We start from the raw sequence: 14,462 nt of genomic DNA, 5'->3' as shown, positions 1-14,462 counted from the left end.
AAAAAAAAAAAAGCTTTAAAAATATATAATAAAAATATGAAATAAAAGTTCTAAATCACTCCTTTCCCTAGACTATATATAACAGTAGAAAATCATATATCATAAACCGCTGTTTTTTTTCAATACAAGGTGATCTAAGCAATAGATATTCCCCAAAATGGTATAACTAAAAAGTACATCTGGCCCCGCAAAAAAAAAACACTCTATGCGTCCCCGTACAGCTGCAGGGTCACCTGTCAATGCGGCCTTGCAGCTGTTGCAAAACTACAACTCCCATATATTAAATATTTTACCATTTTTTGCTTCAAAATTTCCCCCCCCCCCATTTTCCTCCTCTAAAACCTAGGTGCGTCTTATAGTCCGAAAAATACTTGTATTCCTGACACATCTCGGCAGCATCTTTTCCTATAACTATGCATTCTGTTATTCCCTGGAAATGTCCAACTAAACACTGGGTGTTCCCATTTACCTTGGTGTGTCTATATATACACCCCTATTCATACTGTAGTAACGTGTCAGATTGACAAATGGAACGTGTCTCACTCCCTCGATTTATTCATACAGTTCCAGGAAGAATTACAGAGGAATGGCATAATGGAAAGTTTTAAGTTTATGTGCTTGAGCATTGTTATTTTATTGGGAATAAGTATTTACTTGGAGAACTAGTACTGGCTGCCATGAAGATTTCTTCCATCTTGTCTGTTTACATCTCAAACAGAAGACAAGTCCTGCACAGATTTAATCCTCTGTGTACAACAATCACAACCAAGACAAGAGAGAGATTCCACCTTGTTTCAAGCAGACAGAATGTGCCCCATCTTCAAGCACCAATTTTTCTCGATCACACGTAAGAAAGGTTATTCTTCTCCTACCTTTAGATGTCTTCTCCGCGCCGCTGTTCGGTAGAAATCACGGTTTTCGTCTGTATGCAAATGAGTTCTCTCGCAACACTGGGGGCGTCCCCAATGCTGCAAGAGAAGTCTCCAGCGCTGCCTCCATCTTCTTCAGGAACGGCCTCTCTGCGCGTCTTCTTCTGGAGCTGAGTTCAAACTTCAACGCATGCGCAGTCGGCTCTGCCGTCGGGCCTCGGGCAGAGCCGACTGCACATGCCCGCCTGGTGTAAGCTGCCATTTTCTTGTGGCCGCTTATAAAGCAAGCTGGGGTAAGCGGCCACAAAAAAAATAACCGCACGCATGTGCAGTTGGCTCTGCCCAAGTCCCGATGGCAGAGCTGACTGCGCATGCGTAGAAGTTTGAACCCAGCTCTGGATGAAGATGAGCACAGAGGCCGTTCCTGAAGAGGATGGAGGCGACGCTGGAGAGTTCTCTCGCAGCAATGGGGACGCCCCCAGTGCTGCAAGATAACTCATTTGCATACAGATGAAAACCGGGATTTCTACTGAACGGCGGTTCGGAGAAGACATCTAAAGGTAGGAGAAGAATAGCCTTTCTTAAGCCTATTCCTACATGTGATCAAGAAAAAAATGTGATTTTAATGATAGAATCCCTTTAAAACGTGCAACATGATCTGCCTTTTAGTTCCAGAAAGTAGATGAGATTTGCTTGAATCTAACTAACAAGTGCTGCAGCTGTAGATCACAGCGGGTAAGTTGCCAAAGTTGCGATTCCTGCAGGTTACACGTTGTTGATTGATACTTGGCAGATGTCCCGGATTGTAGGTTTTAGCGGTCAGGTTGTTGTGCAGATGATGTGGAAGCTTATATATACTTAATATCAAATACACAGTGATCACGTTGTACATTATAGGTACATTTTATTAGTACAGGGAAGTTACCTGGGTAATAGGATGATGCCTTTCCACCACTACAGAGCTCATTGGTGGTGAAACGCCCATAGACGTGATGCCTCCTCCAGTCTTGGAGATCTTCTGGGCCAGATCTGAACGAGCCGTAACCCGGGCTGTTATTGTCTTTCCTGCCTTTTGCTGACCTGACGTTATAACTCTTGTCAGAGGCTAAAAATACACATGAAAGAGAAACGTGATTTCATTAACAAGTGCTTGTAATATGACCAAGGGTGCTCGGCATCTACATCGCAAACTTATATACCAATATCTATGGAGACTCATGTAGCTTTTCCTACCTTAGTGTTAATATGCTTAGCATACTCTTGTAAGCAAGAGCGGCTAGTATAGGGCTGTATATAACATATAGACATGGAGAGGCAGCAGAAACAGTAGGGTTATATTCACACAGCTGAAACTGAGCCCTTCAAAACTGCTCAAAATGCCACCTGCAATCTATTTTCCATTCATTTCAATGGTAAGAAGACACTGATGTTTAAATCTAGCTTATTTTTTTAGCAGAAAAATAAATGCCATGTTTGATCTTCAGGCGGATTCCATTTGATAATTCCCATTGAAGTGAACGTGAGGCCGAAAAATACCGCCTGTCTGGTGCAGATTATACAAATTTGCAGTGGAATTTGGTCAAGCAGAAAAATTGTGAAGCTGAATTTTTCACCTTGTCCAAAGTCAGCCATGTGAACATACCCCGATTCACATTCGTATGCTGGTAGTGTGACTGTGACCGGCTGCCCTATAACTGAACAATGGCTGGTAATGGATCCTTCGTCTTCCCTCTAGTCACAATAACAATAGATTTGCCCGATTACAGGAGAATCTTCACCATAACTGTCTCTTTCACTCAGAAAGAGCCCCCAAAAGATGTAAAGGTTATATAGAAGAGTACAGACATATACTGGTGTGAAAAAAGCTGTTTGCTTGTGGTAGAAAGCTCCTATTTAGCACCAGCATTAGACTAAACCTGTACTTCTTCTCTTATATCCTACACTTTCTGCTCACTTCTCCCCTCTCTACAGACATGTGCAATCTGACTCAAATGAGTTGCCGTGCATCAGAAGACAGATATGGCAAGTACAGCTCAGTATAGCAAAGGGAGGGGGAGCAGAGAAACAGCCTGATAAGAGCAGAAAGAAGCACTTGTCTTTGATAAGATGCTGGATATTACACAGTTTCTTATCACCTGTTCCTATTCTCATCTCTGCTCATTCAGATGGATTCCCAGGGGCCTATAAGTCAGCCTAAACCTCTCTGTGAATGAAGAGCCAGCGTCCTTGTGTGACTGTCACTCTGGCAACCCCAAAGAAGAGAATGGAGCACCAAAACTAACAGCATCGATTACTCAGGAACGGTGGCGACTAGAGAAAAAAAAGCTGGACTTGTTGGAGGTGGTGAAAGGTCCTCTTTAAATAATATCCCAGGGCTATTGCTGTATCCAGTCAAGGCTATATGAGGGCTACAAATGTTTCTGGTAGTTTGCTACAATATATCATGGCTGGTTAGATCACACACCTTTCCTGAGACTAGATACAACTGTATCCAGGTAAGTAGGCGGTGATCTCCTTCCAGAGTAGACACGAGTGTTCTCATACATTTACAGAAAACAAACATTTTGCAAATATAGAGAAATTGAAACATAAAATGTATTACAGAGTTGTAGAACATTGTACGTTTCTACAAGCGACAAATCCTAACAAGAACACGTCATCCTGACAGGCAGGTTCTCCTCCTGAGCTTTGCACTGAACGTTGCGCTGTGAGATCGCTATCTCTGTCTCTTGCTATTCCTTTTCTTACAAAGCGAGTGTGCTGTAATATTTACTTTACTATACATGCTATACAAATATTAACACAGGATATTGCACATGTACTGCAGAGTGCCACGGTGTGAGGACATGCAATGTCCGATCATGAAAGCTGTACAACAGATAGCATCTGCAATCCATCTTACTGGCCCATATATAATATATAAGGTACACAGCTTAATCTTCTATTTATCAGAATGAATGCTGACATCTATGAGCGCACACATTTTGCAGTGGTAATTCACATTAGACGGAAGCCTGCTGACTTTGATACCAATCTAAAGAGTATGGGGGTCTCACAGTTACCCCCTTATAGGAGATATGGGGAAAATAAAGGATTTCATACGTCTATTCCCCACTCTGTTTTGATACACACATGCACGTTTTGCCAAGACCAATATTCCGGTATATGGGTGAAGTTGAAAGGAAGAGCTGGAAGGTGAATACTCGATATATACAGATGTAGCAAACTGTAAAAGAGGCTTTCCAGGCTAAAAATATCGATAACCTATCCTAAGGACAGGCCATCAAAACAAGATGGTGGACGTCAGACACACTCACCAATCATTTTTTTTTCTCAACAGCCAATACACAGAAAATAGAGCAGGAAGCAGACACTGCTGTTCTCTGCATAGTGGCCAGACTGGGTACTGCAGATCAGCTCCATTCACCTGAATAGGTCATGGAGTACCCAGAGAACAATGCTGTCTGCTTTCTGCTCCATTCTCTGTGTATTAGCTGCTGCTGATCACTAGGGGTGTCAGGCCCCCACAGATCAGATAATCGTGACTTATCTTTAGGACAGTTCATCAATATTTTTGCCCAGAAAACCCCTTTAACTTGACACTTAAAACATTCCCAACATTTCTTGCAATGGCTATAATTTTCTTCTGTGATAACATATCACACTGCAGCAAGTTATCATGCTGAAGAAAAAAAAAAAAAAAACTTAAAAGGCACACTCCATTGATTCTTTTTACTCGTTATATTGTCTGAAAGATCAAACCCCTCAAAGAATTCATAAATGGCTGACAAGTGCAATGAGAAAACAATGCAACCATTCCGATTAAAAAATAAATGGCAGACAAACATGGTCAGACAGTGGCAGTAAAGCCCCTCTAATTCAGGATAAATAGCTAGTGACTAAATTCCTAGTAACAAATATGTTATTCTTTATTATATAATATATTGTAATTAATTATTATTAATATTTTAAAGCTATAGTCAGTAACTTTTCCCAACTCTAACACTACCCAAAAGTGGCCCTGACTCCTCAGCCCTGCTCAATAGATACAATTCTCTACTCACAGTGTCTATTCTTATCCTGCTTCCAACTTCTTCAATAAGTCACATGACCACGGCATGACCTCTTATTTTTAGCCTGGTTGATGTGAAACAGGTCTTCCGACCTATTCATACACAAGTGCATTCAGCTCTGACGAAATAAGTAAAGCGCCATCATACACCTCTGACGGCAACTTATCTTTGCAAACAGGAACAGCAGTGTTGACATCAAACAGCCCAGACAGTACAGACACAGCTATAAAGTAGACATGGTTACCAGTTTCTGCGTTGATAACATGCTGGATCCGGATGTAGTAGCTGAGATTACCACAGGAGTACTCACATCTTCTTTTGACTCAGAAACACTTGAAACTGTACTCAATATTAATAAGCAGGCAACATAAAACATAACCTATGGCCGCCATGGGTCATATGATGTTGTGACGCTGGCATCCTTACGTCACAACACCACGTAACCGCTAAGGCCCGATCACAAGCCTCAACAGTCGCCAAAGTCATTCAGGAGACCAAAGGAGGCCGGAGGGGGATGAAGACCAGTACTGAAGTGCACTAATACTGCAACACCTGAGATAACCAATGTGCACTAAATCACCTAAGTTATCTAAATTGATTGACAGAAAACAGGTAATGTACCGAGCAACCAGTCTCCTTCACCTTCAGTGGTGGTTTGAAGATTAAAATAGTCTGAAATACTTGAATACTGGAGGTAAACAGCAGCAGTAAAATCACCCAGCACCTCTCCGGGGTGAAGCACTTACGAGGATTGACCAAAAGGGTAAGAAAGGAACTGCGGTACTCCGTAGGTGTTGAGCAAATCGTGCTGGGCCTGGCATCCATTGAGGGTACTCATGTTAATTGGTTATACACTTTATAAAATGGTACTCCCCGAAATGCTGCCTAAAGCGTTGAGTGTAAGAAAATCTAATAAAGTGCGTGTTTGCTCAACACCTACGGAGTAGCGCCGTTCCTTTCCTACCCTTTGGGTCAATCCTCCCAAATTGATTGACTTCACCCTAGAGTCAGCTGTATATGACGCATTGATAAAGAGACACAAAGATTGACAGGCCTGACTTTTACCTACTAGGCCCATCACTTACGTCAGAATACCAAAAAGGAGGCACTAGACCAGAAAAGTTACATTGACCCCTTCACTTCCTTTGACCACCAATAAATTTTCATTATTATTATTATTATTTTTTTTTTCCTTTTTCCTTGTCTAAATTTGGAGTGCGTCTTCTGGTCAGGGACCTGCAGTAAATTTTGTATCACCACAACCAACTTGACTCAGATCAAAAATAAAGGGTTTTTCCATTACATACATGTGTTCCCTATCCACAAGAAAGTCCTATAGTCTTCATGTGAATGTAGTACCATTGCTCTTGCATGGCCAGGACTCCATTCACTGCTACTCATTGGGCTCATAACTTTGTTATTTTAGACTGTTTGAGCTCTTGGTCTAAAATTTTAAGTGGACAAACAAACTCGCTAAGGCACCATGTAATGAAGTGCAGCAAAAAACACAGTTTGGCACACGTAGAAGGAAAACGTCGGCGTTTCCGCAAGTAGTTGACATATTCTATTTCTCAAAACACAGCTTTTCTGCTGCAGATTCTTTTTCTGCAGTGTGTAGAAGGGATAAGCCTGAGTCCCATCCACTGCAGGTACTATAAAATGAAATGGTTTTTTTGCCATGGTGTTTCCGCTGCGGTCAATAAGCTGCATTTTGACAATGTGGGGCTCTGACCTAACGGAGTTAAACTGTGTGACTTTTAGGAGCTTCATGGCAGCAGACAGTACCCGTCAGATTTTCTGCTACTACTCCTCATACACATTATAAATCTCAGGAAACCTTATTATCTTAGGACTACTGCTGTAACATCACAAAAGACTCGAGTTTGTAGAACAATTGGTCAAACGGATTATCTAAGATCTGATATTGATGGTCTATCTATAAGATAGGTCCTCAGTATCAGATTGGTGTGGGTATGACTCCAGACAACCCCTCCCAATTTGTACAGAGCTGGACGCAGGTGGCTCCATACACTGTGTAGTGGCTGTGCTGCACTATTGCAGCTCAGATCCCAATCACTTAAGAGGAACTGAGCTGCAAAAGCATGGAACTGCCATTGCAGTTTATGGAGCCACCTGCTGTGGCAGGTTTCTGGCGCTGCAGATATCAGCTGATCAGTTTGGGTGGAGGGTGTCAGACCCTCACCAATCTGTTATCAATACCTGGTTTTGGAAACTTATTTAGCCTGGATTTTCATACAACGTGGAACAAAGTGCAAAACGAAAGGACATCTTTCCATGTTACTGTGCAGCAAATTTGCTAGAGAGATGTAAGGAGAGGTTGTGGTTTCTAAATGAAATGAAAGATTGTACAATTTTTTAGATAATCTGAAATAAAATGAGGTGGTGAAATATAAATTTCTGGCTGAAGCTGTAATATCTACAGCCATTGTATGCAATATTTTTTATGTGGCGGCATTTCCAGTAACAGACAGGTATCATGACGTGATGTCTAGTCCGTCAAATTGGCTTCTTCTGCTCCTCATACTTATTGTATTACGGCTGTCACATCAGACAGCGGTGCCCATTTTACAACCCTGATATATGTTCAGTATTTCTTTCTTACTCACAATTTGCTCTCCTGTGGTGGCAGGAGTGTGGCTGGATGAGGGGAGATCATGTTGTGAAGCGCTCATAGGCACAGCAGTGGTCGGCACCTGCTGAAACGTCACTGAGGGACTGGAGCCAGGGTCTTCTCTCCTAGGTGGAGGATCTGCTGCTTAGACACAAGAGATACAAGCATCATTCTCATCTTTGCAGATTACCCTACAGAAATATAATTTCCTGAAATATTCGAAACTAAATTAAAAATAATAAAGTTTTGCAGAGATCAGAAAGCAATCTGAATCTAAATCTTCATAAAATAATATTGACTGTCCTGTTCATTACCTATTACCACACTATGCTATATATGTGCAATGTGTTTCAGCAGGGAATACATGAGTATTTAGTGCAATAGTGCCACCTTGTGTTCAGCTTGGTATCACACTTTCATTCACATCAAGTCTAGCACCTATTATTTCATGTATTGATTAAAAACCATGGGGCAGATTTTTGAGGACCTTAACCGTCATAACCCTCCTCATAAATAAGGTGTGCCCTCTGCTGGGCTGGGGCCATGCATGGGAAATCAATGCCAGCTCATAGTTACGTGGATGTCCAGCATCATTTACACCAGGCATGGTGAGGAGACCCAAGCAGTCGTGTAAGCTTGCCATTTGTCACGTCTTCAGCTTAGACATTTAACGTTAACTACTGAAGACAACTTTGTCACTCAATGTGGAATTCGCTTTTTACATGTCTAATGTAGCGTGACTGTGCACATTATGGAAAAATGTACAACTACGGCTTGTCTAAATACTGACACAAGTGTGCTGCTTGATTTTCTCATGAACAGAATATTTAGGTTTGTGGACAATTAAAGGTTAAACAACCATCTCAGTGGTGGCATCTTTTTTCCTTGATTGGTTGCCAATGCATACAACCATGAGTGCAGGAACGTTTTATGGTCCAGACTTGTCAGAAACCCAGCTATGATTTCCTTATTGCGGGCAGGTTATCAGGCAGGAACACTACATGTACAATAAGGCTACAATAAGGAGTTTCTGACAAGTCCCAGACCATAGAAAGTTTCTGCACTCATAGTCGTATCCACTGACAGCCAATTAAGACAAAAGATGTCACCACTAAGATGGTTAGAGAAAATCTTTAAAACCCTGCCAAATTTTTAATTCTTTACATTTCCAAAAATGGCTCCAAATTTATATATGGTCCTGTTCATGGGAAAACCTATATACGTCCGGGAAGTGGTTGCCTAGTTCTGACAGGACGTACCGGTACGTCCAATCAGAACACAGCAGCTGTACGCAGATCATGCAGCTACTGAAGCTGGGAGCCGGCTGTAACGTCAGCCAGAGCTCCCAGAGAGATGGCAGGGAAGGTTTATTACCTCTCCTGCCATCTCGATCGCTGTGTATACAGCACTCAATGAGCGCTGTATACACAACTATGGCCGCTGCCATGATTCGGCTGCCCTCTGACCCAACGGTCACGTGATCCGCTGGGAGCGGAGTCTTGCAAGAGCTGCTGGGTCCTACAGGACCCAGATCAGCTCTGTATACTGCATCTACAGCGTGCAGGAGGCTGTATTCCTCCTGCAACTGAGGCTAAATGTACCAGTCCCAGTTATAGGAGAAATCAGCCTCCAGTACAAAAAAAAAAAAAAAAGTGATCAGATGTCCCCAAAAGTCTCTTATGGGGACACCATCTGAAAAAATAAAATAAAAAAGTTTAAAAAAAAAACTGTAAATAAAATACAAATAATAAATACACTAATAAAACGCCGTTATTAAAGGTTATAGCCCCACCCCCAACGACACCATACAAAATAAAAATTACCGTAACGGAGATGAAAAACAATTTTATAAAGTTTTTCAGTGCCACTTTGTGTTAGTAAATAAAAAAAATATAAATTGAAAACCAGACACAATTTCCCTCCTATTTTGTTTATATTTTCTTGGATATAAAAAAAATTAACACATTTGAAAATAAAAACAACATAAAAATAAAGCCCTATGTGTCCCCGAAAAAAGACGCAAAAATTGGTTGACTTAGACATACGGGAAAAATGTTACAGCCCTCAAAACTGCACATACAAAATAAACCTAAAATGTGTCTGGTCCTGGACCACAAATTGGCCTGGTACTGAAGTGATTAAGATTTAATTCTGTAGCCTGTATCTACGTATATACACAGGGGATGAGTTGAAGTTGAGCTTCAGGGCAGATATTAAATCCACAGCAAGGCAATAAAAATTGGAGATTTGCAATACATGAAATAATTTCACATAAAAACATGCAGATTTTGCAGCAATATCTGGGAAGAAGCGACTGATTTTACCCATTGCAATTTCTGTGTGGATCTTCCACTACCATTCTTCATTACCTACCATGTTCTGCACGAACTTCTCTCCCTTGAAACATGGACATGGCCTCCATATTTAATGCACAGACACCACGCATGAATGCTTTCTTCATAGATCCCTCAAACTGCCCCCTCTCTGCATGTAGCCGGGAAACTTCCGCTCGAGCTTCTTCCAGAGCACCGCTCAGCTACAAACAGTAAATTGGTAAATGTTGTGGTTTGCATGGCATATTGGTTATTACAGGTGATGAAGAGTTAATACGAGGGAAACACAGTTATACCCTTATAAATAATATCATAGAAGGAGCCACGCACATTAATACTGACCCAAAAAAGGCATGGGTGGGGTCATTCACTCATTATCATTAGAGATCTAGAGGTAGATCTGTGTAAAGAGGTTATCCAGCCTCTTAAAATTAAAGGGATATTGCAGTCAGAGCACAGATCCTATCCAAAGGATAGGGGGTAACTTGCTGATCGGTGGGGGTCCCAGCAGTCTGAATAACCTCTTAACACAAATCTCCCACAAGACCCCTGACTTCACAAATTTGAATGCTGACAACATATGGTAACTTGTTCTGACTTGAATACCCCTTTAATGACCTTCCCTTCGCACCCTTACCGTTCTGCTGTTTGAAGGGGCCACAGTGCACATGCAAGCGCTGCAGTCTCTTCCAATTGCAGGCCGGTTTGTACTTGAAAATACAATACTTTTCATAGTGGTCGTGCAAGGTCTTGCAGCATTGGCTCATAGATTTTAATACCTTGCACTGCTGCTATGATAAATGTGGCATTTGCAAGTACATAATGGCCAGTTACTTGAAGTAAACACTGAACAAGCTGTAGCATATGCTTGCATAAGGGCTGTGGTCCCTCAAACAACAGCTTGGCAGAGGTGGCATTAGTTGGACCCCCACTGACCAGATATTCATGGCCTATCTTATGGATAGGTCATTGATAGAAATTTCACAGAAAAGCGCTTTCAATACCTGAGCAACTTTAGATTCATAATCACTTGACAGCTCAATGCAAACTTCTTCAGCCCTGGCTTGGCACGCCTGTTCCACTTTGTGCTTCCAGTTGGACTCCATAACTGAGCGCCATGTTCTCCACATGTTCTTCAGTAACATCCTTTTGTAATATTTGTCGGCTAAACTGCACACATAATCCTAAAAGACAATGTAATGACTTAAGACAACAAATCTCACCCATTATGCAACTTTATATAATGTATATAGGCTAGGTTCTCAACCTGCAGTATGCCAGGGCTCACATGCCATATATTTGCACTATATCTGTTGTGCTTGAATTAGCAGCTTGGAACAACAGTTCTGCTACCAGTGGCACCCTGTGTGTCATAACAAAGCCATATACACTATTATTGGCTATGTAGCAGAATAACACTGAACTACCTTCACTATGTAGTGTTATGGGAAGAATATGCAAATCTGTCTCCCATGATGTTAAAATAGGGAGACAGTGCCTCAGTCATGCAGCCCAATAGAGGGCGTTCCCTTTAACATCATGCCCAAACTTCCCAGAGGCCTTTGCTGCAATGATGTGGGATTTTACCAAGTCAGTCTCTGAGCCAAGGACAGCTGTTTCGATCTGTTTGGATCTCTTCAGCCCAGCGCAGAGAAGACTGACTTGGCAGAGGTGAGAGGCTTCTAGACCAGGTTAAGGGGATATTGTCACTCCTTAGGGAGAGACCACCGTATAGGTGTGTGGAGATTTATTAAGCCATTTGCGCTCCACTGTGAGGGATCATGGGAAGAATATGCAAATCTGTCTCCCATGATGTTAATATAGGGAGACAACTCCCCCCCCCCCCTTCAGTACACATTTCCTAAAGATGGGGTCTTGTGGGGTCCGCGCCCCTCTATTCTTGTTTGTCTTCTCTCCATTGACATGTAATCTACATGTCTCACTCTCATATTCTGCTCTTCTTGTCTCTATCTTTGCTCTTCAACACCCATCATCGCACTTCTCTTTTTCTATGTACCGTACTGAACATTTTGTAGGTATTGATTGATGCATTTCTTCATATAGTTATTTTTGTTCATTAACTTTACCCTCATTCTGTTTATAGTACTATGTTATTCCATACTCAATGCATTGTACTTTTCTATGTTTGCCATTTATCGTTCAAAACTTAATAAAACTTGTTGAATTAAAAAAAAAAAAATATAGGGAGACAGTGCCTCAGTCATGCAGCCCACTATGGGGAGCTCCCTTTAACATCATGCCCAACCTTCCCAGAGGCCTTTGCTGCAGCGTAAGACATTAATACTGATACTTAGCGTAGCATTACAATTCTTGATACCAAAATGATATTTCTTGCAGTGCCTTGCAGCCTTCAAACTGAGATCAATGGGAAAGTGCCAACATGCTCAAATGTGCTCACCTTTGTCTCTGTGCACATGGCCTAAGTGCTGGGCACATGATGGGGTTAATTACTATTAACAGAAGATTCATAAAGGTACTAAATTAATAATACCATGAGTCTCACATTATAGTAAGTGATCCCCTCAAGTATGGGGTTAATTATTATTAATTTGAGGAATATGGGTGTAAATTAATAATACCATGTCCCATCATTTCCCTCACATAACGGTAACATATTCACCAACGTTGGCAGGCAAATATAACATATTTGTTAACTTATATCATTTCTAGTACGGGCACATGAGCGCAGATCTGATAATGGCGTCTAGTCAGTGGCACATCATTAGGAACCCTCTGCCTGACTGCTAGCTCCATGTCCCCACAGAAACAAGTTCCTCCCTTGCAGAGGAGATAGTCTTAGGTGACAGTGGAGAAAGGATGGAGAAGTGTTCCTGCTGTCTCCGCTGAGGTCTCTGCACTAAGTAGCAATGAGAGGTGGTTTGGGGCACCATACAGATAACATGGCGGATGCTGGTTAGCATGTGGACTATCATGTTCGGGGTGGGGGAGCAAACTAAGGTGCGCTGGACTGCTCACTATAGTGCAAAGTCCCATGTTAGGTGCAACTATCAAAGCTAGTAGTATCAAACCTTTTACTCCTCCATAATAATAATAATATAATAATACATTTTATTTATATAGCGCCAACATATTCCGCAGCACTGTACAATTTAATGCATTGTGTAACCCTATTACTATGGGTTTAAAGGATTAAAGTAGAGTCCTACATACCCCCCCCCCCTCCCCTGACACATTTTTGGCCTGTAATGAGGTAATGGCCTCTATGGTTGCATTCCATGCCCAAGTGTATATCTAGTGCCGTGTGAACTCAGCCTTATGTGGAAAAGCTTTGTCTTTTTATATATTTAGTTATTATCTTCTTATTTATTCAGTACCAATAAAAAAAAAAAAAATCTAATAAACCTGATATCTAAGACAAGAAAAGCTGGTTCCTTAGTAACAGGAAAAGGCCGCTGATATTAAAGACAGCATTGCTAGCATGGGAATGATTCACATGTCCTGCTCTTCACCTCTTGTCTGGCTTCTATTTGCTGAAGTCGCCAGTGGGAAAATGTTCGCATCAGTTCAGTCTTTTCTTTCTGCTTCTCCAGAGCACGAGTCAGGTTAGAAATCACCTAGGGGTAAGAACATCAGATCTGGTGAGGTCAGAGGTTCTCAAAATATAGGATCGCTAGATATGAATGAATCATATATGTAAGGGAACAGAACCATGAAGCCTCATGCACAAAAAGGATTTATTATGGGCACAAACAACACATGTCTGTATTCATTTGTGTCAAAGTAAGATGCAGTAAAATCTCTATTTAAAAGGTGACCACCCCATCTAGACCGGATTATAAGATGTAGTAAAGTCTCTCCCCCAGATGACCATTACCTGCAATTTTTGGGTGGTTGTCTCAGAAAAGTTTCACTAACTCGTATAGATTCTTGTGATGGATGAGGGTTCAGACAGTCAGAACCCCAACGATCTTATATTTATTACCGATCCAGTGGATAGGCAATACGTATTGATTATAGAACAAACCCTTTACACTGATATCCCCCCTCAAGTTAAAGTGTACCTCCGGTTATATGCAACTTTTCATAAATAATGCAGGGGAAGAAACTTTAGAATAAATATTATTAAAGAAATATGATTCTTTCTTCAGTTTATCAGGTTGCATTACTTTTTCTATGGAGAGGGGAGGTGGGAAGCTGCTTAAGAAGACACACAATTAGTCGTATCTGATACACTGTCAGTAAGGGAGTTCTTCTGACACTGCTATTTTTTTTTAAGATAATGCTCCATCAGTAAACAGTATGAGGCAATAAATGTATTAACAGCCTCCTCCTTCCCCCTCCCCTCTCCATAGACTGGTGTGTGTAGGACGAATATTGAGATTACTTCTAAACAGTCTGATAAGGAGGAAAGCAACCTAATAAGTGGAGAAGGAAACAGATCTCCTGAAAGGGAACCTGTCAAGTCGATTTGGGACACTAAACAACCCGCAGGTCCTTAGGATGATTTGGGACACTAAACCACCAGTGTGTGTCTGTGAACTCAAATTATATATTATAATATATATATATATAT

General features: G+C 41.4%; 1 protein-coding gene across 1 annotated transcript in view; it reads right to left on the bottom strand.

Moving 5' to 3' along the window:
* The window catches only part of POC5 (POC5 centriolar protein), a 38,860-nt gene that overhangs the window by 1,902 nt on the left and 22,496 nt on the right, over positions 1 to 14,462 (bottom strand). Inside the window, exons 7-13 of the mRNA XM_075270833.1 lie at positions 13,399 to 13,503; positions 10,912 to 11,091; positions 9,948 to 10,110; positions 7,566 to 7,715; positions 6,659 to 6,667; positions 5,187 to 5,281; positions 1,795 to 1,974 (exon numbers count right to left, since the gene is read on the bottom strand). Of these exons, the coding sequence (XP_075126934.1) occupies positions 1,795 to 1,974; positions 5,187 to 5,281; positions 6,659 to 6,667; positions 7,566 to 7,715; positions 9,948 to 10,110; positions 10,912 to 11,091; positions 13,399 to 13,503 (882 nt within the window). The remainder of the gene's footprint in view (positions 1 to 1,794; positions 1,975 to 5,186; positions 5,282 to 6,658; positions 6,668 to 7,565; positions 7,716 to 9,947; positions 10,111 to 10,911; positions 11,092 to 13,398; positions 13,504 to 14,462) is intronic.

This window comes from Leptodactylus fuscus, chromosome 1, assembly GCF_031893055.1.
Source record: "Leptodactylus fuscus isolate aLepFus1 chromosome 1, aLepFus1.hap2, whole genome shotgun sequence".
NCBI classification, from domain to species: Eukaryota; Metazoa; Chordata; class Amphibia; order Anura; family Leptodactylidae; genus Leptodactylus; species Leptodactylus fuscus.
The sequence above is the reverse complement of the archived record's forward strand: the minus strand, read 5'-3'. Positions and strand labels throughout refer to the sequence as shown.